Genomic DNA, 26,145 nt, shown 5'->3' with positions numbered 1-26,145 from the left:
CAGATAATGGGAATTACCTGCTGATCAACTTGATATTATGACGTGGAAGAGGAAATTATTCAAGTCATGGTCACAACCACAGAGAACGTGCAAGTGAGAGAAACTAAAAGCGGTGCAAGTCACAGTAACTGTCATTATGAGAGAATGGGGAGCAGAAACAAACTATATGATAATAGGTTCACTGGAATAGCTAAGGAAGGGAATTAACAGTAGAAAGAACATGCAGTTCAGGAAACAGTACACAGTACTTGGGATGATGGCAAAACTGGCAATGTGAGAGGTGTTAAAGACGACTTGTGCAACTCATTAGTAAAATTTCCCAGTGATGGGTAAGAGTTTATCATTGATGGCAGTCATAGAGAACAGAACAATGAAATCATTGGGGTTAAGAAAATCATCATAGATTGAGGGAGATACATGCAGAGTTCGAAGAATGGGAATCAGAAGTGCAGGAGTTTACAATTGGTGGCAGAAACAGCTAACGGAATGGCGACGTCAATATTTCTGAGGAATATTTTGAGCAAGTGGGGCAGATGTTTTCAGGTTTACAAGAACAGTAATAGGAGAGAAAGGTGGAAGCACAGAGAGACGGTAGTCACCCAAGGGAAACACTACCAAAATTGAGTGTAGAGACAGGGAAGAATCCAGGAATAGGCCACACTGCAGTGACATGTGTGGATGTAATTCAAGAATTTGTTTAGAGTGATATATCCAGTGAGTACACGGAAAGTCCACTTGATGTAGAAAATTGAATGAGTAATACACATTTTAAATTAGAAGACAGAAGTAAGCAGTGAAAGGAGTACTACAGAATCATGTGTAACTGAACATATACCAAATGTTGAAGAGATACTTTTGAGAAGCCCAGGGGCAGGCGTTAATTTGGAGAGTCAGATACCGAAACAAGGCAAGAAACAATAAATGTGCAACACCAATGAAAGGCGATTAATAACGTCATGATCACAGGTAGTAAATAGGCACTGTATATATAAAACTAGTGAAAGCTGGACAGAAGACTCAGAACCACTTAACATTTATCAATGAAATAAACAGAGAAAGAGATGAATAACATTACATGTCTATATGAATCTGTCAGTAGTGTCACTGATACTTCGTATATTTTAATGTGAGGGGCAGATAATGCTTTAATATGTGTAAAACTTCAATAATCATCAATCATGGGCCAAGTCTTAATGGGCACATTAGGTGATAAAAATATGGGACTCACACCAAAAGGAATTTTGTGGGGCAAAAAGTGTAAAATTTCCATAGAACTGTTAGACTCACTATCTAGGAAGGAACATAGCATGAACAAAAATAAAGCAAATCTCAGAATAAGAGTGAAAAAACAAGCAGAAGCTCATATTAAGCAGTGCTTTAAGAATCCAAGAATGACGAAGATTAAATTGGGGATTTGCTACTTGTCAAGACTCATGGCAAGTCCAGTGCATTGCACAATGAAATTTTTAAATTTAACTTAATTTATAATAGTCTTTTAAAATGACAGACACACCACTCACCAATGCTTACTTTCTAGAACACCCCATGTCTGGTAAACATCTTGGCTTTAGTCATATCAATGATCTCAAGGAATAAACTGTCAGAACTGACAACGAAATGGCGTTGGGGAAAACTGTATGATTTTTTCAACTGTTTGAATATAATGATGAAATTTCTACTGGAAAGTTGATTGTGAATATGTCTGTAATTTGTAACTAATATTAATGTTTAAAGAGTACCTTGCAAACAATTACAAATGAATATGTTTTGTTGTAAAATGTGTATAAATCATAATCATTTAGTTCATTTAGCTTATTTCATCTTACTTTAAACAAAATCGGCTCTATTTATTTCTCTGTTTATTTTTGTTTAAATTTAACTTAATTTATAATGACAGACACACCACTTACGAATGCATACTTTCTAGAACACCCCACATCTGGTAAATATCTTTACTTTAGGTGTATCAATGATCTCAAGGAATACACTGACAGAACTGACAACGAAATGGCGTTGGGTGAAACTGTATGGTTTTTTTATTGTTTGAATATAATGCTGAAATTTCTATGAGAAAGTTGATTGTAAATACTTTTATAATATGTAACTAATATTAATCTTTAAAGAGTAACTTGCAAACAATTACAAAAGAACATGTTTTGTTATAACATTTGTATAAATGTATAGCAAATTAATACTAAATATGGAATATGAAATGGATTAAGTAAAACAAAATATGGTAAGTAGTTACTTTGTTGTATTGGACAGTGTGTAAGTGAGTAACAGTGTGAGCTATAATATGAGGAACACTGTGAGATTACACAGTACGATATGAATAGGAAATAAAAGGTAGTATAATAAATAGAACCGATTTTGTTCAAGGAAAGATCAAACAAGCTAAATGAACTAAATGATTATGTAAATAATAAACTACTGGTATAAAAAACTGTTGAAAACTTCATCTATTTTTCTTTTCATGGAACGGTAAATAGTGTATATATTCATAACAAAAATTTGCAATGTAGGTTTCTAAAATTTTATTTTGATGTTAAACTCTCTAAATGATGGGATACATGATGTGAAATCTATGTTTTGTGGGAAATGAATGTTAAATATTGATGTAGTTCATGAATTCTAACTAAAGAAAATGTGATTCAAAAGTATAAATGTAACAAAGCATGTAAAGCTCTTGTCTCACATTTGGACATACTTCTTTATATTTACCTTTCTCCAGTATAACTAAAAGAAATGTGTAGCATGTGTAACATATCAACTCTAAATATACACAATATACCATAACATCTGTTTTGTCATAGCTACAGTTATGTAATTTATAAAAAAATTCTAAACCTATTTAAAACAATATCTTAGTAAGGTATTGGTTGTAGTATTAGTATTTTTATTTTTTTCTTTGTTGTAATGTAATTTTGTAACATTATTGTTATGCAAAAGTGTGTAAGAGTAATCCATACTTTTAGCTATTGCATAATATCTCACACAGACTATAGTTTGAATCACACATCTTTAAAATCACATGCCACAATGCGCCCACTATATTAGTGCCATGCCCACTGAATTTCCCCACTTTATTAGTGCCATGCACACTGAATTAGTGAGTCGGTAGATAGGCAGGGAGTCCCGAGCAGCCAGGAGAGCAGTACATAGCCGGTCAATTGTTTCTGTTGGTAAATGAGTCAGCATGTAGAAGAAAATCGTCTGTATGTGAGGAAATGATGAACAGTGGACTGTGTGTAATATTGTTGCTAAAAAGGTGATTCGTAGTGATCAGATGGACAGTACCGTGTGTTGTTCATAAGTATGACTTTTTTTAGATAATAGGTGAAAAAAATGTTAGAGGACACGAAAGGTGGACGTGCATTACATAAAAATATCATAACCAGTCTCCAGTTGACAATGTATCGTATACAGCTGTTTGACAAGGAATTGCGTGAGACGTCATATCGAGAGAAGAAGAATGTGTACGAGATCTGTACAATGGCACCAGATTCACGAGAAACCGGTAAAAGAGCAGAAACTTCGTTGATTTCGCCCATCCGAGGCTAGACCTAAGTATTATGTTAATTAATCGTTGTTAAAAGGTTCGGCTCACTCACTGAAGTTATCATGAACATGAAAAAGTATGTTCATTTGATCTTTCGGTTTTAGGACTTTTTTATGTATCTTAAGTTCGGCTCACTCACTTAGCTAACGATGAACATGGATGATGATTTTAATTAGAACTTTCTAGGTGACCAAGTGTTGTCTTTCATTGACTTCTTCTTGAAGGAGCATGCTACGAATCTTCCCGTTGTTGAATAAAACAATAGTCGTGTTTACAGCGCAGAACACAAAACTTCATTGTTTAGCCAATACCCATGCATCCTGTCGCACCTCTAGCAACGGCCCGCTACAGAATCCGATCCTAAATCTAAACAGTATGTTCGTTACGTTTTGGAAAAGCAGATGGAACGTAGCAGCTGACTTCCAAGGAAAATGGTAACTTCTCAAAGTCTTTCATTGACTTCTTCTTGAAGGAGCATGCTACGAATCTTCCCGTTGTTGAATAAAACAATAGTCGTGTTTACAGCGCAGAACACAAAACTTCATTGTTTAGCCAATACCCATGCATCCTGTCGCACCTCTAGCAACGGCCCGCTACAGAATCCGATCCTAAATCTAAACAGTATGTTCGTTACGTTTTGGAAAAGCAGATGGAACGTAGCAGCTGACTTCCAAGGAAAATGGTAACTTCTCAAAGTCTTTCATTGACTTCTTCTTGAAGGAGCATGCTACGAATCTTCCCGTTGTTGAATAAAACAATAGTCGTGTTTACAGCGCAGAACACAAAACTTCATTGTTTAGCCAATACCCATGCATCCTGTCGCACCTCTAGCAACGGCCCGCTACAGAATCCGATCCTAAATCTAAACAGTATGTTCGTTACGTTTTGGAAAAGCAGATGGAACGTAGCAGCTGACTTCCAAGGAAAATGGTAACTTCTCAAAGTCTCACCGCCGATGACGAGCTGCATCTGAATACGGCGTACCTAAAGAAACTTCTGGAATCTCTTCTTCGCTGGTATATCAGTGCTAAAGGCGGCGTTATACGATATTAGCTTGCTGTCTTCTGGGACATGACAGATTTCGTTTTTGTGGTGATCTTTACAGTAAAGAGGAATACAGAAAAACGAAGTATCATATTGTCATTTATTAAAAGTCTGATGTAACAACTATCATGAGTTAACTTTGTACTATGTCACTATCAATTTCTTTGAAAAGTCAGAAGCGTCGTCCTACACTCGCGGCCACTCTCGACCGCATCTAGCAGCCGACCGCGTCATGTCGTCACTAGGGCACGATCTCGCAGATGAAGGGCCGCTCGAATTCGCAGGAGATGTCAGTGTAGTAGCCCTCGCCATTCAGAGACAGGCAGTCTTCATCCTTCCTGTTCTTGGGCTCCCCGTATCCCCACACTAAGAACTCCATATCACTCAAGTGCCTCCCTGGAATCGGAAACAGTATTTCAGCGAATTATCTTAGAGGTAAACACTTAGAGATATTGAGTATATTTAATACTACTGTTGAGAAGAGTCAGGATTTCCATGAGAACACTCTTCCCTCAACAACGTACTTCTTTACACCACTGAAAACAATCTCTTTCTCTCTCAGTCTTTCTCTCTCTCTCATACATACATACATTAATCATTGTTGCGTTGATCATGAATACGACATTTCGTAATGATGTGGAGTGTGTCACTTTAACATAAGTTTTCTTTACACAAAATATTTTAACAGCTACTACATCATATCTAAGAATTCATCTATTGAGTAGATGGAGTTGTCTTTCAGAAATTGTTTTAATTTGCTTTTAAATGTTGGTTGGATATCAGTCAGACTTTTAATACTATTTGGCAAACGACCAAAGATTTTTGTGGACGCATAATTCACTCCTGTCTGTGCCAAAGCGAGATTTAATCCAGAATAGTGAAGATCATCCTTTGTTCTAGTTTTGTAGCTATGCAGTTCGCTGTTATTTTTGAATTAGGATGGGTTATTAATGACAGATTTCACAAGTGAATACATGTATTGCGAAGGTACTGGGAATATCCCAAGTTGCAAGGCGATCTTGTGTGGGCTCCAGCTATTATTCTGATTACATGCTTTTGTGCCATGAGTACTCTTTCTCTTAACGACTAACTGCCCAAAATATGATGCCATTGAAAGAATTGAATGAAAATAAGCATAGTAGGATAATTTACTGACATGGTTATCACCAAAATTTGAAATAACCCTAATAGCATAAGTAGCTGAACCTAACCGTGTCAGTAGATCATCGATGTGTTTCTTCCAATTCAATTTCTCATCAGTGCACACACCCAGAAATATTGAGTATTCTGCCTTAGCAACAGACTTCTGTTCATAGTCTATATTTATCAATGCTGTTATGCCATTTACTGTACATAATTGTGTAACTGTGTTTTCGCAAAATTCAGTGAGAGTCCATTTGCAGAGAACCACTTAATAATTTTCTGAAAGATATTATTTGCAATTTCCTCAGCTGATTTTTGCTTGTTTGGTGTGATTATTATACTTGTATCATCAGCAAAAAGAACTAGCTTGGCATCTTCATAAATGTGGAGTGGCAAGTCGTTAATATGTATATTAAGAACAATAAGGGACCCAAGACTGAACCGTGTGTTTCACCATTCTTGATACTTCCCAGTTAGAGGACTCCGCTGGTTTTTGCAGACCATCTGTACTGTTAATTTCAACCTTCTGCATTCTTCCAGTTAAGTATGAATTAAACCATTTGTGCACTGTCCCACTTATGCCACAATACTTAAGCTTACCTAGAAGAATTTCATGATTCACACAATCAAAAGGCTTCGAGAGATCACAAAATATTCCAATGGGTGATGTTCGGTTATTCAATGCATTAAATATGCATTTTATGTTGAAAAGCCTTTCCGAAAACCAAACTGACATTTTGTTAGTACTTCATTTTTACAAATATGTGGTGCTACTCTTGAACACATTACTTTTCTAAGAATTTTTGATAACGCCGTCAGAGGTGAGACTGGGCAATAGTTGTTAGCATCAGATCTATCCCCTTTTTTATGCAATGGTTTAACAATAGCGTATTTCAGTCTATGTGGAAAAATGCCCTGTTTCAGTGAGCTAATACATATGTGGCTGAGAATTCTACTTATTTGCTGGGAACAAGCTTTTAGTACTCTGTTGGACAAGCCATCAATTCCATGTGAGCTTTTACTTTTGAGTGAATTTGTATTTTCCTAATTTCAGTGGGAGAGGCGGGTTGAGTTTCTATTTTATCAAATTTCACAGGTACTGTCTCTTCCATATACTGCCTTCCATTTTCAAATGAATAGTTGTATCGTATTTTCTCTACAGCACACACACACACACACAACGACAGTGTCAAGAAATTTTGGGTGATAGGACGTAGTAAATAAAGACAGGTCCTTGGAGCAAGTTTTTGATTTAGAACTTGTTGAATTCAGAAAGGGATAATTAAATTAAAAGAAGAAGAAAGATCGTGATCGAATACTGTTTTTGGTTCCACGAGTTCTTAACATGGCGTCGTTGATCTTCAAAGTCACTGACATCACTATTTCTAGAGGAGAGGTCTCCTGTGACGGACGATTTAAACTGAAAATTGCTTACCATACGGAGTGTATGTAAATATTGGTACACAGATACAAACCCTACGAATTCCTAAGGACCATTACAAGAACAAATCTTTTTCCACTTTGAGTGTTGTAAGAATATTTCTATGGGACTTACAAAACAACGTTTTACCTAATATGTTGAAGCTAAACAACTCATAGAAGACAAGTTTAAAATGCTGTATATCGAACCATATGGTAACGACATCCGAGTCCTTACTCCAATTGAAACAGTTATCGGCTGGTACGCTTCCTATCTTCGACAATAACTGCATTTACAAGACCAGTTTTTTCTTAAAAATTTATTTTTTAAATAGAAAAAGGAATGGAAACTGACAGATGAACATTTCCGTCAGCTTAGCAGGACTGAAACAAAGACATAGCTGATGTCCAAGATAAAAGCCCAAGTGTCTCACTGACTGTGCTTCTCAAAGTATCTGTTCTTTTTACACTGTAACATGACAGTGTGATTAACAGTCTTTTATTTTTCAAAATCTGGTACACAGGCCTATATTTCTAAGCAAAGGTTTGCGAAGGGAAGTTCTTCTTCACTGTAATTGCAAAAGTGAGAGCATTTATATTTTAAATTATTTTTAATTACTGAGACGAAGACACGAAATAGTAAATGTAGAACATCTTTATACCTTTTAGACAGTTTTGTAGACATTGAAACAAAAGGTAAGTTCACGGCAAGAGGTAGAGACTGTGATGTGGTGACACAGACTAAACGAAGAGCTTCTCTCTATTTACGAGAGGTCACAGAAATGTGATCACATGCCCTTTGTGTGATAGAGAACGGTGCGGCACTTTTCTTATTAATCATTTATCGTTGACTGCTTCGAACGGATGTAATACAGTTAAAAAGCCATCCGCTGAGCTCCCAGTCGACGAATCACTTTTGAAACCCCATCTGCCCGCCACGATTTCTCTCCCGTTCATAGAGCTCCACCTGAGTTTGCAGCTGTCGTTTTCGTGCATCATCCTTGTCTGTGATCATACCCTGTCGCCCGTAGTGAGTTATTTCATAAATTTTGAAAATTCGCTCTGCTTAAGCTATTTTTCGCTGATGGAAATTTCATTCAATCTCTGATCACGTGAAATCGAGCTATTACTACACAGCCTTACATAATGGTTTACAAAGTATTTAGTTCTTTACTGGAATCTTGGATACTAGTATGTCGTCGTTCCTCAACTTACCTTCTGCTTTTATCTACTTCTCCAATGTTTTGTTTGTAAGACATCAAAATTTCCAGCTAGAAAACGCTTTGTGTCATGTACAACATCACAAATTGGTTTCGTCAGTGCAGCCGACATTGAAGTCATGTACCGCATTTGTGAACAAACTTTCTCTCTAACCTTATACTTTGCGTTCACATTCTTTTCTTACATCCCACTAATACTGACTTATACGTGTACACCATTCAGTTACTCAGTAATTCAATTATTTCAGTGCGTTAAGTTTGTCACTAGGTTATTTCAGGTTATTTCTTCTATTACTGGGTGAATTATTTCTTTCTCCTTGGTTTTTCCTCCTAGTTGCTTTTCTGGGATGATCTCGGGTGGAAATCCGTGACTCGGTGTTCATAAAGGCGCCATCAATGAGCTAAGAAACTATTCTCCAGAATATGGCCAAGCACATTTAAGCACTTTCTGTATATCATTTGAGGTGGATGGTGGGTAATTTTTCTTAGTTGTGGCCAATTCGCTTCCCCTTTCACAGGTAATCCCAGTTTTTGCTCCGTTTTCAAGCAGCTCAACAGCGATGACAGGACAAGGGGTTGGAGTGTAGCCTGTCTTATGAAGTAGGATAGTGAGTAATTAATTATCCGGGCCGAATATAATGAGAGTGGTTGTTGCGGACATAGGTCTGTGTTCCGATAAACGGCCTTCAGAGAAGTTTGCGCACACCAAAGATATCACTACGTAGTCTGCTCAAGAATAACACGTTACAGATATGTTTAAGTGTTTTCCTCAATACAGGCAATGTGCGACATTTTCAAAGCTGTTGGAAAATGTTATCTAACAAAGGTTCCCAGCAGTGGGATCAACGTTTTGAAGTCATCTATACGGTGATGTAAGCTAAAATCAGAAGTATCACACGCTGCTCCCATTCACTCTTGTGGGCCCTCGATAGCGAGTAGTCGAAGGAAAAGAGATAGCAATTTCGCGTAATGCTCTTCAGCTTTGGAAAAGGAACATTTAACAATTTGGTTGCGGTACATGCCTCACGGACAGTAGGTTGTTGGGTGGGATCTTGTCAGGTGCTTTCAAATTTTTTATTTCTAGATCTTTATCGAAATGAATTTGGTCACTATTTTTATTCATTTCATTGGGTTAAATGTAATTTTTTTATTTCTGGCATCGGAATTTAATTATTGTTATTTATCTACCATAGTATTTAAACATTTGAAACTGCCGATGTATCGATTAAAAAATAAAAGACAAAATAATCTGTATTGTCTGTGCAATGGTGTCAAAAATGTACTTTTCGTTACAAGATACCATTTTGTTGGATGTTAAACGTCATACCAACATTTAAAACAGACTTATTCCATTAAGCACAAAGTAGCGCTGATGAAGATTTAAACGAAATAACGCATTATAAATAAAACGATATTGAAGGAAAATGAATGCAGTGATAAGGGCAAAAGAATGGGATGATAAAATAGAAGCAATAAAATCGAAATTAATGATAAGGACAGCAGTATAGGATAGTAAAATGGAAGTAATTAAATCGAAATTGATATATAAAAATAATGAAAACAACGTGCACAAAGATTTCAATTGGCAAAAAAATGGTAACACAAAAAAGTGAGGGAAATTTGAAGAAGTTGATATTTTGATTAAAATGGCGTGACAAAGAAATGGTAATAAAAATCGCATTTAAACTTATTAATTTAATAAGAATAGTGCCAAAGTCATTTCGACAAATATATAAAAATAAAGAGTTTCAATGCACTTACAAGATTCTGACAACTTCTAGCACATGAGGCTTGTACTGCAACCTTTGCGTTTGGCGACAAGCGATCCAGTTGTTTCTTTCTTAAAGATAAAGAGAATCACGCGAAATTCTGAATTGTTTTCTTCGACTAATCAAACGAGAGCTCACCAGGGTCAATGGCTTCCTGGTGTGAAACTTGGTACATTACTCTGCATCACCGTGCATATGATTTCAAAAAGTCTCACAGCTGATGATCGCTGCTTGTAAGACTTATTTTGCGAGTTATATACATACGAACCTGTATCCGTAACGAAGTCGCCTTCGACTGCCCGATCGGTGAAGCCAATGTGGTACTCGAGGCTCTCCGGCGTGATTAGAGTGCGCAGGAGGGCTTCGCCGCGGCGCCACGTGTCCGTCACGGCCAGAGTCGCGTTCTCGGAGCGGCACACCTCGGCGGCTTCGTTGTGCCTCCGCTTCTCCTTGTGGACCTTGTAGAAGCGGCCCGCCTCCTCCAGCCAGCGGTAAGAGTCGGGGACTCCCACGGAGAGCAGGCGCTCGCAGAAGAAAGGCGACTGCCAGTCGCAGTTGAGGTCGTTGTACAGGCCGTCGTTGCGGGTGTTGACGCAGTTCTCTTTGCCTTCGTGATCGCTGGGCTGTTTGGGCTGCCACGGCAGGAAAGGGGCTGGCCGACCTGCAGCAAGACATGCAGGGATGACTGCGTGCACAGCAAAGTGACAAGTACGCTACAATACGAAGACGCAAATTCCAGCTGGTTTACAGAGATAGAGGACTGTTTGAGACACAAGGCTTGACTTCCTTATTTAATTTTTATGAAATTTGGTTTTGGCTCCCCTGGTGGTTACCTATGGCACTGCGGTGCTTGGGTTTTAATATATACCACAACTGCGGATGTGTACAGTACCTAGGGACAAACAAAAAGATAGTTAGGTAACTTTATTTTTTCTAGGTGGTCACCAAAAATTCAGGACTACCTGTCGCACAGTTGAAATTCCCATCCACCTGGTCCTCAAGCACTTCAGAAGAATATTCGAATGGTTGTTTCAAAAAGGAGGGGATCAGTTGTCTTCCCCTTTTTTCGTCCATAATAATGATTGAGGTGTTATCTTCAACAGCATATGAACAATATACACTCTAAGACACAAAAAGTTCATTTCTATCGAAAGGAGCTTCTCACAGAGGACATTACAGCAAATGTGGAGCCAAGAATCCGTATGTTATCACCACAATCCGCCGATGAAATTAGGGCATAAACGGCCAGAATATTACGCAAAGCGAAGCCACCTATCAGTAATTTTCACCAAGCGGGAAGGAAGGCGCTGACGGAGATCAATGTGGATAACACGATCATTGAACTAACAGGTGAGAAAGTTAATGCCGCAGTTTTGATGAAGGGCGAACGGCACCACAAGAAGGTTCTTCAGCTTTTGGATACTACTGCTTATAAAAATCTTCAGAAGGATCTTATGAAGAAAGTTTTAAAGATCATCAATCAACTGGTAAAACAGTCTTCTTCCTCTTCGGACGATGAAAAAGAACTCTGCAGAAAAGGAGCTTATCCACCCAGACTGTTTGACCTACTTGAGATGCACAAGCCAAACGTTCCTCTGAGACTGACTGTGAGTGCCATAGGGTCTCCCATCCGTGAGGTGACTCGATATCTCGCCTCCTTGCTACAGCCTATATTGGTAAAATTGACTGTTACATTAAAAACTGAAGGATATTAACGTTGGCCCAAGTGACAGTCCTGTCAGCTTTGACGTTGTGTCCCCGTTCACTGCAGTACCTGTAAGCGAAAGTAATTCATACGTAGCAGATATTTTTCCGCTTGATGTAGTGACTTTATTTAGACCCTGCCTTATCACAACTTATTCGCAAAACAAGTAGAAATCAATGGGTTGGATATGGGCAGCTCTCTTACTCCAGCTGTTGCCAATTTATTGATAGAGTTCATCGAACAGCGGGCTCTGAGACGGGAAGTAGAAGACCAGCTAAGCCGAGATGTTATGGGACCGATACTTTTATACTTCGGACTCACGGTGAAGAGCAGTTGGACGTATTTTAGTGCCTCTCAATGGTATTAAACAAAAGATACAGTTTATGATGGAGAAAGAGAGCAACTGGTGGCTGGGATGCGGGCCATAAGGTATAAAGACAAGATAGATATTTCCGCAAGGAGTCAACCCCTCATCCTAGATCAGAATGAGATCTGATTAGAACCTTCAATGACAGAGCCAACAAAATCTGCTATCTGGTTTATTTGCAGGATGAATTATATAACTTGCGGTCAGTCTTCAAGGGAAATGGATATGCTAGTAAGTAGACTCATCCATCAAAGAAGAGAAGAAGCCATAAATAGCAACAACGGCCGCCATCCGGAAAAAATTTCCTCCCGCTCATTGATAAAACTATCGATCGAATCGGTAAACCTTTGGCCAAGTATTGGCTTGAAGTGATCTTTTCACCATCACGGCACGCTGTAGCAACACCTGGGATAATAAAATTCCGTGCAATTGCTGACAAGTGTATATTGGAAAAGAAGTTGTCACATCCGCATAGCCGAACACAAAGGGAACTATCGACTGGGACATACCAAAGAACTAGCCTTAGCAGGACACGTTTCTTGAGACGGAACCACGAAATAACATTCAGCGAGACGAGCGTTTTGGCAAAAACATCGCATTATCATGCACGCACGTATAGAGAAGCAATTTGAGATTCATAAACACCATAGTAATTTGAATAGAAAAAAAAAATGGTTTGAAGTCAGATAAAGTATGGAGGTCGACTTTGCGTCAACAGAACGACCATCAATTGACTATTTTTAATCGAGAATGATGATGCCATCCAGAGACAGTCATACAGTCGGCATCACGTGACGTATGGAGGTGCCCCCTATGTGCTTTATAAATATGAGAGCCCTCAAACCTTAGTGGCAGTAGCCGTTTTAGCACGGAAGATGTCTCCCGCAGTTCGACACGAAACGTTAGGAAGCTGTTTTATACATCGACAACGACCTCTGAACCCGAAAGCTGTAACTGAAGAAGACCCCGGCCGTAAAAGCCCCCATTGTCTAATTATGTGTATTGTTTCTAAATTTTTAGAATTTGCGAATCACACCTTTCATCGATGTTTTTCAACTGACAGAAATTTTTTATACACAACTCCCCACTCTGGAGTCCTGTCACTTTATTTTCGACAGCCATTGGAAACTTCAAACAACAGTCGCTGTCTGGAAGGTTCCTGTTTAATACCGGTTATTTCATTATCATGTGAGTTACTGACTGCCGGTTTCTAAGTTAGCAGGAAAACTTAACTCTCTACAAATTCATTCTCGTTGTTACAATGGACATAGCTCGTATACGTTAACATTTTCTTTTTTTTTTCACAAAAATCTTCTGAAGTCCATTAAGCTTTGTCTGGCTTTCTTATATAAATTCTAACCATCGAAAAAACATAAAAAATCATGGGTCAATAATGGTCATTGACTGCTATTACTCTTCAGTCATGATCACTATCATTACACTGAAAGTGTGGTTTTTACAACAATTTAAAAATAATGTGCTAAATCTTTTATAAGCACCTGTGTAATAAAAATCTTCAACATCGCAGCGCGTCAGCAATCGTTGGTTAATATATCGCAATCGAGGAGGGATTTTAGTTTTTTAATACCTGTGTAATACAAAAGTTCGACTTGCCTTGATGCTGCACAATCGTTAGAATGTCAGCAGAAATAGTGACATACGGAATAAGTTTTGCTTTGGGTTATGAAGGAGGATTGGGTTTACCGTCCCGTTGACATCGAGGTCATCAGTGATGGAGCACAGGCTCGGATTGTGTCAAGGATCGGAAAGGAAACAGGGCGGGGCCTTTCAAAGGAACCGTCCCGACATTTGCGAGGAACCAACAAAAATGTACATCGGTTCTCAAACTGTCTAAAGTCAGTATTATAGTACAGTAAAAGCTGCGAAGCATAGTAAAAACTGCTATCAAACCACAAAAAAGCGTGTATATTCTGGATAGGGAGTTAACCCTACTTCTCCAGCGCAGTGAGGTGTTAGCCCACTTGCATCTTATTTATGGACTGAAGTCCCTTATAATTGGTACTACTACTAACAAGTAAAAAAGTGCAAATATGTCAAGATGTTTTGATTTGAATACTGTTGGAGCTGCCAGATTAGTCGAAAAGCTAGTTCCCTTCTTTCACATTTCTGACTCGTGCCAGGAAAAATTCGCCATTCCTCTCCTAAAGAAGGAGCACTTTTTATTCTGGTAAAATCAATATTTGAGATTAGGTCAAACTTACCTGTACGTTATCAGGTAGTTGCACTATTAAATATTTGTCTCTTCAGGAAGAAGAACTTTTAAAATTACAGAAATCATTGTGGCTGATAAACTCCATTTGTTCAGTCAATGTGATTACTGCAGATTTTTCTTTGCAAAACATTATTTCAAATTGGTCCAGTCGATTGCAGGGCAACTGTTACATTGTAATTTATATATTCCACTCTGTTCTGTTATTGGGGTATTTATGTTTCCTGTTGGAGGTACGAGATGTCAAAGTCTGTTGTTAACCGAGAAGGACATTTTAATGAACTGCCTATTCAAAAGAATTTTTTTCTAATTGTTTAATGAATCTGTGAGCCAGAATGCTTTACATGTTACCCGTACCTAAGTCTTCTCTCTGTTGGTAGATTTTATAAGTAAATCAGAAGTAGTTATACGATAGTACTAGTTCAGGCAGATCGACCAACTCTTGTGACTCTGGTATAGTTAGTTAACTTCTTTTCTGATAATTACAATTGTCTCTTTGGCAGGTACATTTGTGAATAGATTAACGAAGTGAAATGCAAATCTAGCTTCTCTGGGGATTTTTGCTTGTTTGATGAGCACTGTTAACTAACATGTATTTTTTAATGAGTATGTTGTTTCAAAAGTGAGAAATTCTCCATGGATATTATTTAATAGTTGGAAAATATTTTATACTGGTGTATTCTTGACGTTAACACCCCATCTAATTGGAGAGTTAGTTTTGTGCGTTTGGTTATGATGAGTTTGGGGGCAGTGGACTTCATTAATTTGTAACATTTTACTTATTTATCAAATAGGAGAAAGAGAGTTTAAGTATTTCTTTAATTTTTGCTGGAATTTAGTGGTTGGATTGTGATTCAATTTAATAATGTTGTTGTCCTCTGTGCAGGATTACTGTGGAGTTTCATTTATCCATCTTGTGCATTGAGGTTTTGTTTCAAGTTTTCAACATTTCGTTTGTTTTTCTTTTCTTGCTAAATAATTTCATTATTAGTACGTGCTAAGCTAATTTGTTCATTATGGCTTCAGTTGGCCATGTCTGTAGCATTCTTTGTATTTCCTATAAAATTTTTTAACTTATGGTGATTAAACATTAGTCTGATATTTATAAGGCCATTGATTTCTTCTGTATTTGTGAAACTAATGTTTCTTTGGTTTATAACACTTTCATAAAAAATCTATGTATTAGAAGTTACATTATTATGGACACTGTGGTATTTTTTTGTAAGGGGCTCAATTTTTTTGTGTGTTTATCAAGTGGAGGAGATCTAATTTTTATGCATAAAATTGTAACATAGTCATCCAAATAATTCATTTCTAGCAGATGTAGCATTTTAGTTAACTCAGGATGCGAGTGTTAAAGGCAACTATTAAGTTTTTGTTTCTGTTTGTGCTGTAACTTAATTTCGTCACGTAATCAGACTTTCTCAAACTCTCTGCTAACTATTTTGGCTGCTTGTGACCAACATTTTTTCATGATGTTAGTATAATTTGGTATTAAACTATAAGATGCACATTCGTTGTTAAATATGACGCGGAAGGCCACTTTGGTTATCTTTAGTTTCGTGTTTTCAAATGAATACACTGATCTTAGTGCCAGGCTAGACAAATATAACGTAATTTTATCCACTGTTGTCACTGTTTCTTCCGTGACTGTATTATTTTCGCAAAATAAAGATCAACTGGCATCAGTAACAATCGTGATTTTATTTAAATTTATGATGCATTTCGAGCCCTGAGGGCTCATCGTCAGGTGCACTGACACTCTTCATGAATTTTTTTCATATTTAAACGATTCCTGGTCCTTGAAAAATTACGTTTGTTTATTACAAATAAATCCATAAATTTCTTACACCTCACTATTGTTAATTGAAAGGAAGAACATAATTTTTACATTTACAGGAAACAAACTTACACTGATACTACAATACACAAACTATCATACCAATATTACAGCATCCGTTTCTCTTGAAAGCACATGCACAACTGTTGATTTTCATCATCAATAATAAAATATGCTACAGTTGTAAAAATTATTGCAAAAAGGAAAGTACCCAAAGCACAGCCCGCTTTCAGGGCCTGTGTCTTCCTGTGTCCTATATTCAGGTGCATCTGAAAATTATAAATGAGTAATAACACCCGTTCACATAGTAATAATAAGAAAAGCTAAATTCTTAGAAAAAAAACTTTACATAAACTGAAATGTGAGTCATGAAGAATGCATAACTGATGTTGAAATAGGTTAAAATATGAATCTTCCTGGCAGATTAAAACTGTGTGCCGGACTGAGACTCGAACTCGGGATCTTTGCCTTTCGCGGGCAAGTGCTCTACCAACTCTTCTAACTCTGGTATAGTTAGTTAACTTTTTCATATCAGCGCACACTCCGCTTCAGAGTGAAAATCTCTTTCTAGTTAAAATATGTTAAAATAGTGCATGCAACAGGACATCGTCTTCAATCCTAGACCTGCCAGAAAGCCTCTCGAAGAGGGGGAGCTGTGCAAAAGAACAGAGGTATTCAATTAAATTAGCGGGGACCATGGAACGTAAATATATTAACAGCCCGAGATCCCATACCCCATTGCAAAACGGTCCGGAAGTAAGGGCGAGCCACACATGGATCCACTTGAGGATAGACAGTGGGTTATATGGACCGTGGTTATATGGACCGTGCTCCAGTAGGCATGTGTCAATACAGAATGTAACTCCATGAGCACAGTTTTCGATTCGTCAGTGATTCATACACACCCATCAGACCCATACCACGCTACACAGAGTTAAAATGCAGGCGCGAGAGATCGTGTACCTGTAACATATGCGAGTGGACTACTCAGTCTATCTGACGTTATAAACATGAATTAATGTAACCGTCAACAACAGGTCTAAGAAACCACAAACTAGCATCCGCTGTAGTGAACGCTAACTTCTTTTATGTACCAACGAGGCACCAATTACGGATTCCCATGTTTGCAAGTGGATACACTGCAGACCAACCAATAGGGTCCACTCAAAGTAAATTCACATAATTCGTGTAATGTCACTCAAGAATTCATATAGCACATTTCGAGAGCATAGTCCCAAATTGTCACTAATTTATACCCATAAAAAGCTATGGAAGAACTAATGAAAACGGAAAGAAACCTCTAAAACATTTATGGCCTACCAGCAATTTAGCAGAAGCATCTAAGTCAGAGTGATACTGATCACATGAAGAATATCCATTACAATAAATACGTGAATGAAAGATTTTTAAGGAACATTGCTCACAGCAGCAGAATTGGCCACACCAATACAATCAGAAATAAGACCAAAATAATGAAAACCAGTGACAACAACGAAAGCAATAAGAAAACATATTAGTCTCGAATAACTGAGCCCAGAAACGTGCTGTGGTCCTAAGTAACCAATCCTCTATAACAACTTTCCGTTTTAGAAAAAAATAATTTTTACAACTGTAAAATTGTCATTGATGATCAAAATATCCTTCGCCACAAACAACGAACTTGGACACCACTTACCTCACACAATACAGTAAACATAAACATCTCAATTACAGATAACAGTGGAATATACAAATTACAGTGTAACAGCTTCCCTGCATTTTACACATGCCAAAAAGCAAGAATTTTCCGTACATCTTAGAAAGAACACACTTTCATAAATCCACAACAGCCAGCTGTATATACCTTAGGCACAGACTAAGTAAAATCCACAACAGTACTCCGCACAGAAAACCATGTCAACAATCTTGACCCATGAGAACAACCAGAAATGAAGTTATACAAAGAAAAAACTTCTGAAAACATGGTAAATCAACAAACAGAGATTAGCAGCCCCAGTTATTCCAATACTTTTAAAAGTTTTTTTGGTAGAGAAACAATATTCAGTAGTGAAACCATTTGATGACATGCATCTACATCTGACCTATTCACAAATATTTGTTTTACAAAAAAAAAAAAGATATCTGTATAATTGATAATATAGCAGCTTTGTATGTCCCTTGAAATAATAGCACACGTGTATCTGCAGAAATGCAGCATCTTTACATTCGAAATTCTATGACCTGTTTTGACTTCTGTTTACACATATGTTGTAGAATAGAAAGTGCATATACGTACGTAAACATGTTTACTCGTACTGTGCTTCAAAACCATGTATCCACTATTGCAAACAGCAGTTTATTTTTCGCGTAGCCATCGTTTCGTAAACTTACGTCCATACACTGCCACTTTTTATTACACCAGTGAAATCTTACTAGGATCATAATTAATCTATATCTGAAAAAAATTATGTAAACCTTCAAGGCACCTCAAGATGGGGCCGCAGAGCTTGGAATGGATTATGGTTTGAAATAAAATCATGATTGTGACTGAAGACGGTTGTTTTTTTTTTAATTATTATTTTATGTAAGTAATATGGCCACAGAAGGAACACCAACAAATGGTTGAAATGGCTCTGAGCACTATGCGACTTAACTTCTGAGGTCATCCGAACTTAGAACTAATTAAACCTAACTAACGTAAGGACATCACACACATGTATGTCCGAGGCAGGATTCGAACTTGCGACCGTAGCGGTCGCTCGGTTCCAGACTGTAGCGCCTAGAACCGCACGGCTACTCCTGCCGGCGAACGCCAACAGCAGTGGATAAAAGTAAGATGTATTTCATTGTTGTAATCAGTATGTAATTGATGTACATTCAAAATATTGATGAGTTGCCGCACTAAAAAGACTAAAACTGGTACAGAACTCGCAGGTCAGCTTAGAATGAAATACAGAAGAAGTTGTAAAACCGACTTAGAAGGGGGTCATTTCAAGACACTAATGCAAAATTACTATTCTTCTGTGAAGCATAAAACAGAAAGAGACGGAATTTACTAGTGAAGTCGCGTAATATTTGAAAATAAACATTTTTTTTTTCAGTGAGATGACGCTCACTAGCGAGGCAGAACGTTAGGTGCTTATGCAATTTTGATAAATGATACACATGTGGAATTACTGATACATCCACAAAATATTTTTTGTTGTTGTGTGCATATATGAGAAATGTGTGTGCTTACGTAATTTTTGATAAATAATCGAATACTTTTGAACAATGCAACAATTCACGGAATTGAGATGCGGCTTACATCTCATGAAAAAATCCTGTAGTACTGGGAATATCTTGGGTAAGTAATTATATACTTTAGAAGATGGTGGGTTACATTTCGACTGACTGTTTCGTTTTATAGGCCTCCTTGGTATACTGTACTTTGATTGGTTGTGTCATATTATGGATGAAAAAAGTTTTTTAACTACTCACAGTGCTATTTGCACTCTTTAATTATTTTGACCATCACCATCTTGGAGTTTTAAATTTTTGCCCTTCGCCATTTTGGATTGAGACGTCATGCATTTTCCCCCAGCCTTTAGCCAACCTCCAGTAGCACTTTCATTTTTCAAGGTCATTTAAGGGCAAACTGCGTCATTTTCAGTACAATTGTACAACTCATTTAACATATTCTAACACTTTCAAAATAACTCATATCTCTAGTTATGGAAACTAGCGGCACTTCTGCTGATAAAATTGCCCATCCAAACAACAAAGCCATATTTTATTTCCTACAGATAGGGTGTAGCCGACAATTATGTTTAACAGGTGATATATCATGATGCTTGACATAAGCAGTAACACATGCAAAAGGGTAATAAATTGATAATGAACTGCAGAAGTAATATAAATTTTGATAATTCCTGTTAGTAACAGATTATGTTTCAGCATTTCCTCAATGGATAGCCTACAGTTTCTGAGGAACGGGGGAGAACGGGGCGACTAGTATTCAAAATGCTGCCCGTGGCATGGACTCGAGTGCAGCACACGGTTCAGAGGTCATTGCCTCCGCTCTACGCGTACCGTGAAGTGCGAGATTTGAAAGTTATCCTATCCCCAAACTTACGCTGGTGTGCTAAACTTCAGGACGAAAAGTAACTTCCGTATTAAGTGTCACTTCCACGTAACACAGTTTCCCGAAACTTGGATCATCCATAGACAGAACTGCGACTGTAAAGTGCAGAACACAACTGTAAGAAATACGCAATGAGACCAACACAAACGACACTTTTATTCAAATACAATAATTATATTGAAGTCACCGTGATTTATGATGGTCCCCTAACCAAGGATTCCCAAACGTTTTCTGTGACGAAGTACTTGGAGAATCCTGATACTCTGATGGAAAAACCTCATTTATTTTGACTGTTAATAGAATTTAAAAAGATGAGAAAAACTTGTTTTATTGAAGATTAATTCAGTTTCAGATTATAACTAACAACACAGATATCATGATAAAATTATTTAATAAATCAGTATTGTCAAAATATCTAAAAACAAAAACGCCATGTTAATAGAAAGTTTTTTCTCAGAGCACTTGAAGAGCGATGTTCCGTGGAACACAATTTCGGAAACATACCCTAGACAGTAGAAAAGGAGGGACATTTTTCTTAATATGGTGTGCTGACCAGTGGCTGGTGCACGTGGACGGGCTACGACGTGTTTCCCCAAAGCGTCTTACATGTGCTCGATGGGATTACAGTCGAGGGAACGGGCCGAATAGTGAATTCGCCGAATACCCTCTCGCTTCAAGAGCTCCACCACCTGCGCCGTTCGTGCGGTCGCGCACTGTCGTCCACAAAAATGAAGTCAGGACCGAAGGATCCTGAAAAGGCAATGAAGTTAATTAGTTAGTTAGTTACGTGTTTCATCGATCCATAGCACGGAAAAACCGTTATGATGTAGAACGTGTCAAATGCACAGGAAATGCGCCCAGGAAACAAGTGCTTTTGTTCTACATTATAGTGTTATACCTAAATATTTCTATTTTCTATCCCATTCCCTTAAATGGCACAAAATGCATGTATTATATCTCCAGATTTATTTGCTCATATTCAAGAATTCATCTATGATATAGAAGGAGTTGTGAAGGAGATATGATTTCAATTTCTTTTTTAAATTGTTACTGCTGTCTGACATTTTATTTCATCAGATAATTTATGAAAAAGTTTTATAGCAGCATATTTTACCCAATTCTGTGCCAAGGATAGGTTAAGTATAGTGTAGGTCTTTCTTTTTTCTGGTATTGTAATCCTGAATGTCGCTGTTGATCTCAAACTGGTCCATGTCGTTGAGAAAAAATTTCAGTACTGAGTAAATTTACTGTGAAGCAGTTGTAGGAATTCCTAACCTTTTAAACAGATGCCTACAAGATATGCGACTATGAACCCCACACATTATTCTAACTACTTTCTTTTTAGCAGTGAATACCTTTTGCCTAAGTGTTGAGTTCAAATAATGGTTCAAATGGCTCTGAGCACTATGCGATTTAACTTCTGAGGTCATCAGTTGCCTACAACTTAGAACTAATTAAACCTAACTAACCTAAGGACATCACACACATCCATGCCCGAGGCAGGATTCGAACCTGCGACCGTAGCGGTCGCTCGGCTCCAGACTGTAGCCCCTAGAACCGCACGGCCACTCCGGCCGGCAAGTGTTGAGTTGCTCCAGAATATTATTCAGTAGGACAAGTGGAAGTATGCGAAGTATGTTAGCTTACTAATTTCTATATCCTCAAAATTTGCAATCATTCCGATTGCTAAAGTTGCTGAACCTAGTCGCTTTAGGAGATCCAAAATATGACTTTTCCAGTTAAGATTCTCATCTACATTTCGTATACGTAACCCAAAAATTTACTATGCTCTACCCTGCCTACTGACTTTTTTATGTGTTATGTTTATTGAAGGAATTACACTTTTTGGAGCAGAAAACTGGATGTACCATATTCAAAGACCTGAAGGATGAGAGATGAATCACCAAAACAAAATGGAAATCAACCTATCCTTCGGACGGCAGCGCCAGTGTTTCGAAACGCTCCGAACGTACGGGGCACGTTGCTGTGAGCAATACTAAACTCCTGGACTACGCTCGTCGCAATTCATCTGTCTTCCACTTACCCGATGGCTCTTCTCCATATCAGGTCACCCACATCTTGTCGCCGGGCCATGAGCTTGTGATGAAGAAAACAACCACAGTGCACCGTTACCACTCGCTGATTGACACACACTGTTCCTTTCGGTCCTTTCAACGGCCTCGTGTTGCGGGGCCATTTCCATTTGGCACTATAGTGACTCTGATCTCTTTCCATGTGACGTAAAAATTTCTGTGTACGACTGGGTGACTTCCAGTGACATGCTCTCACACTTCCATTCGTTTCCACTGCGTTTTTGGTATGTTATGTTACATTATCTAGCTCGACATGTGTTTCAGAAACACTGTACTGTACATACAAACGGTACATTACCGGACATGGGTTCCTCATCAAAACATTATCTACTAAGCCCCTCAACAGCCCACAGAAGTTTATAATTTGAATTTTGAAGTAGCCCGTATAATTTGCTTAAGATCTCTCTACTTTTGGAGCACTGTAAGCGTCAAATCGATTGCTTATTTACTTTCAAAGCGCAGCAGTTATCAGGAACACTATTGTAATGGTTGGTTACGCACTGAAATGAAGAAGTCATATACATTGAAGAGCCAAAGAAACTGGTACACCTGCCTCATATCGTGTAGGGCCCCCGCGAGCACGTAAAAGTGCCGCAACACGACGTGGCATGGACTCGACTAATGTTTGAAATAGTCCTAGAGGGAAGTGACACCATGAATCCTGTAGGGCTGTCCATAAATCCGTAAGAGTACGAGGGGGGGGGGGGGGGGGTGGAGATCTCTTCTGAACAGCACGTTGCAAAGCATCCCGAATAAGCTCAACAATGTTCATGTCTTGGGAGTTTGGTGGCTAGCGGAGGTGTTGAAACTCAGAAGAGTGTTTCTGGAGGCACTCTGTAGCAATTCAGGACGAATGGGGTGACTCATTGTCCTGCTGGAATTGCACAAGTTCGTTGGAGCGCACAGTGGAACAGAATGGATGCATAACTTTTGTTCTTTGGGGCCCGCAGTGCAAAATGAATAATATCCAACTACACCGCTATGTAAGTTGTTTATATATTATCTCCTTCACAATGAGCCCATTTCGACAAATTGCCATCGTCAGGTGCTCTGTAAACACATAGATAAGCGATGGTCTTAATACACTACTGGCCATTAAAATTGCTGCACCACGAAGATGACGTGCTGCAGCCGCGAAAGTTAACAAACAGCAGTTGACCGGCGCTGCCTGGTGAAACGTTGTTGCGATGCCTCGTGTAAGGGGGAGAAATGCGTACCATCACGTTTCACACTTTGGTAAAAGTCGGATTGTAGTCTATCGCGATTACGGTTTATCGTATCGCGACATTGCTGCTCGCGTTGGTCGAGATCCAATGAATGTTAGCAGAATATGGAATCGGTGGGTTCAGGAGGGTAATACGGAAAGCCGTGCTGGATCCCAGCGGCCTAGTATCACCAGTAGTCGAGATGACAGCCATCTTATCCGCATAGCTGTAACGGATCGTGCAGCCACGTCTCGATCCATGAGTCAACAGATGGGGACGATTGCAAGACAACAACCATCTGGACGAAAAGTTCGACGACGTTTGCAGTAGCATAGACTATTAGCTCAGAGACCATGGCTGCGGTTACCCTTGACGCTGCATCACAGTCAGGAGCGCCTGCGATGGTGTAGTCAACGACGAACCTGGGTGCACGAATGGCAAAACGTCATTTTTTCGGTTGAATCCAGGTTCTGTTTGCAGCATCATGATGGTCGCATCCGTGTTTGACGACATCGCGGTGAACGCACATTGGAAGCGTGTATTCGTCATCGCCATACTGGCGTATCACCCGGAGTGATGGTATGGGGTGCCATTGCTTACACGTCTCGGTCACCTCTTGTTCGCATTGACGACACTTTGAACAGTGGACGTTACATTTCAGATGTGTTATGACCCGTGGCTTTACCCTTCATTCGATCCCAGCGAAACCCTAAGGATAATGCACGACCGCATGTTGCAGGTCCAGTACGGGCCTTTCTGGATACAGAAAATGTTCGACTGCTACCCTGGCCAGCACATTCTCCAGATCATTCACCAACTGAAAACGTCTGGTCAATTGTGGCCGAGCAACTGGCTCATCACAATACGCCAGTCACTTCTCTTGATGAACTGTGGTATCTTGTAGAAGCTGCATGGGCAGCTGTACCTGTACACGCCATCCAAGCTCTGTTTGACGCAATGCCCAGGCGTATCAAGGCCGTTATTACGGCCAGAGGTGGTTGTCCTGGGTACTGATTTCTCAGGATCTATGCACCCAAATTGCGTAAAATGTAATTACATGTCAGTTCTAGTATAATATATTTGTTCAATGAATACCAGTTTATCATCTGCATTTGTTATTGGTGTAGCAATTTTAATGGCCAGTAGTGTATAATGGTTTTGTAACTATGATCTGGAAATTTATAATATATCATTAGGTGTTTTACCTTACACGTAACGTTGTTGCTGTCATGTGCTGTCTGTTTTGGAATTATTGCTGACCAAAATTTGCGACCACACTGATGAGTCACTACTGGTGCTGTGACGAATTTCCTCCTTTGAGAAAGTTCATGAATACCGACAAAAGCTGCTGATGAAATTTATTTATTCAACAACCATTTTCGGTCCACAGGCCATCGTCAGATATACAGAAGCATTTATATCATATCAGGCGATATAAAGTCATTGGTGTCTGATCAAATAGTAATATAAATTACATCGTCAGATATAAACTGTGTGAGCAAGTGCACTTAAAGATGCTACATCCGTCACCTATGTGTATGTGATAACAGTTTTGAACTCATGGATTTCATTGTCTGACGCCTATGACTTTATCTCGCGTGGTATTATGTAAATTCTTTTGTGTACCTGATGGTGGTCTGTGGATCGAAACTGGTTATTAAATAAAGAAATCTTTTCACCATCCTTTGGTGGTAATCACAACATATTTCAAATATTTACGAGCTGTGGACACAACCTTTTGAAAATATTTGAATTTCCTCATGTTGCACGCATATCGGTTTTACGACTGTCATGGAAGGTCGGCACCGAAAATGTTTGCCGGCCGACACTAAAGCACAGAACGTCGAGGGAACGAGCTATTAAGGACAACAATAGACAAGTTGGAGATAATTAATTCTCCCACTTTGTAACGGCGACCGAAGCGTAGGTGTTCTACGCTAACGTAAAATCATAAAAAATTTCAATGCAGCGGCACCATTCAACTTCGGACGAAATCGAGAAAGTTCAAGCAGCCTATTTACTCGAAACGAATAATTATGACTATGGTTTTGTGGTAGCAAAATGGTGTTCTCTTGGCTGATTTCATGGAACATAGTTCAACGCGAAATCTGATGTATACTGCGAAAATCCCACAAAAAAAAGCCGCATCAAAAATCAACAGCACGAAAAACTTTCGTCGAGGGTAGCCATCCAAGGCAATACACGTCCACAAACAGTTACCTGTATCGATGGTAAGGTTTAGTATTTCCCTTGGAAATATATTGGCGACCCACGATACAGTCACAACTTCGCAGTCAGGTGTATGACCCATTAGACTGTTGGCCAACGGTTTGACGACAACGTGAAAAATTAAGACTGAAACGTCGTCGATTCAGTTACCAAAGGAAGAACTTTTATGCAGACGGACTGAAAGGGAGAGTACAACTTTAAGCAGAGGGTTGCGAAGTGA

The 26,145-nt window shown here is 38.7% G+C and overlaps 1 protein-coding gene across 4 annotated transcripts in view; it reads right to left on the bottom strand.

The window, feature by feature from the left end:
- Positions 1 to 4,685: 4,685 nt before the first annotated feature.
- Positions 4,686 to 26,145, bottom strand: part of LOC126236298 (macrophage mannose receptor 1-like) — a 74,133-nt gene continuing 52,673 nt past the window's right edge. For all 4 annotated transcript variants that reach the window (XM_049945492.1, XM_049945493.1, XM_049945491.1 and 1 more), the window contains exons 5-6: positions 10,423 to 10,815; positions 4,686 to 4,999 (exon numbers count right to left, since the gene is read on the bottom strand). In XM_049945492.1, the coding sequence (XP_049801449.1) occupies positions 4,845 to 4,999; positions 10,423 to 10,815 (548 nt within the window). In that variant the 3' untranslated portion in view covers positions 4,686 to 4,844. The remainder of the gene's footprint in view (positions 5,000 to 10,422; positions 10,816 to 26,145) is intronic.

The sequence above is a fragment of the Schistocerca nitens genome, chromosome 2, assembly GCF_023898315.1.
Source record: "Schistocerca nitens isolate TAMUIC-IGC-003100 chromosome 2, iqSchNite1.1, whole genome shotgun sequence".
Taxonomy (NCBI): Eukaryota; Metazoa; Arthropoda; class Insecta; order Orthoptera; family Acrididae; genus Schistocerca; species Schistocerca nitens.
The sequence above is the reverse complement of the archived record's forward strand: the minus strand, read 5'-3'. Positions and strand labels throughout refer to the sequence as shown.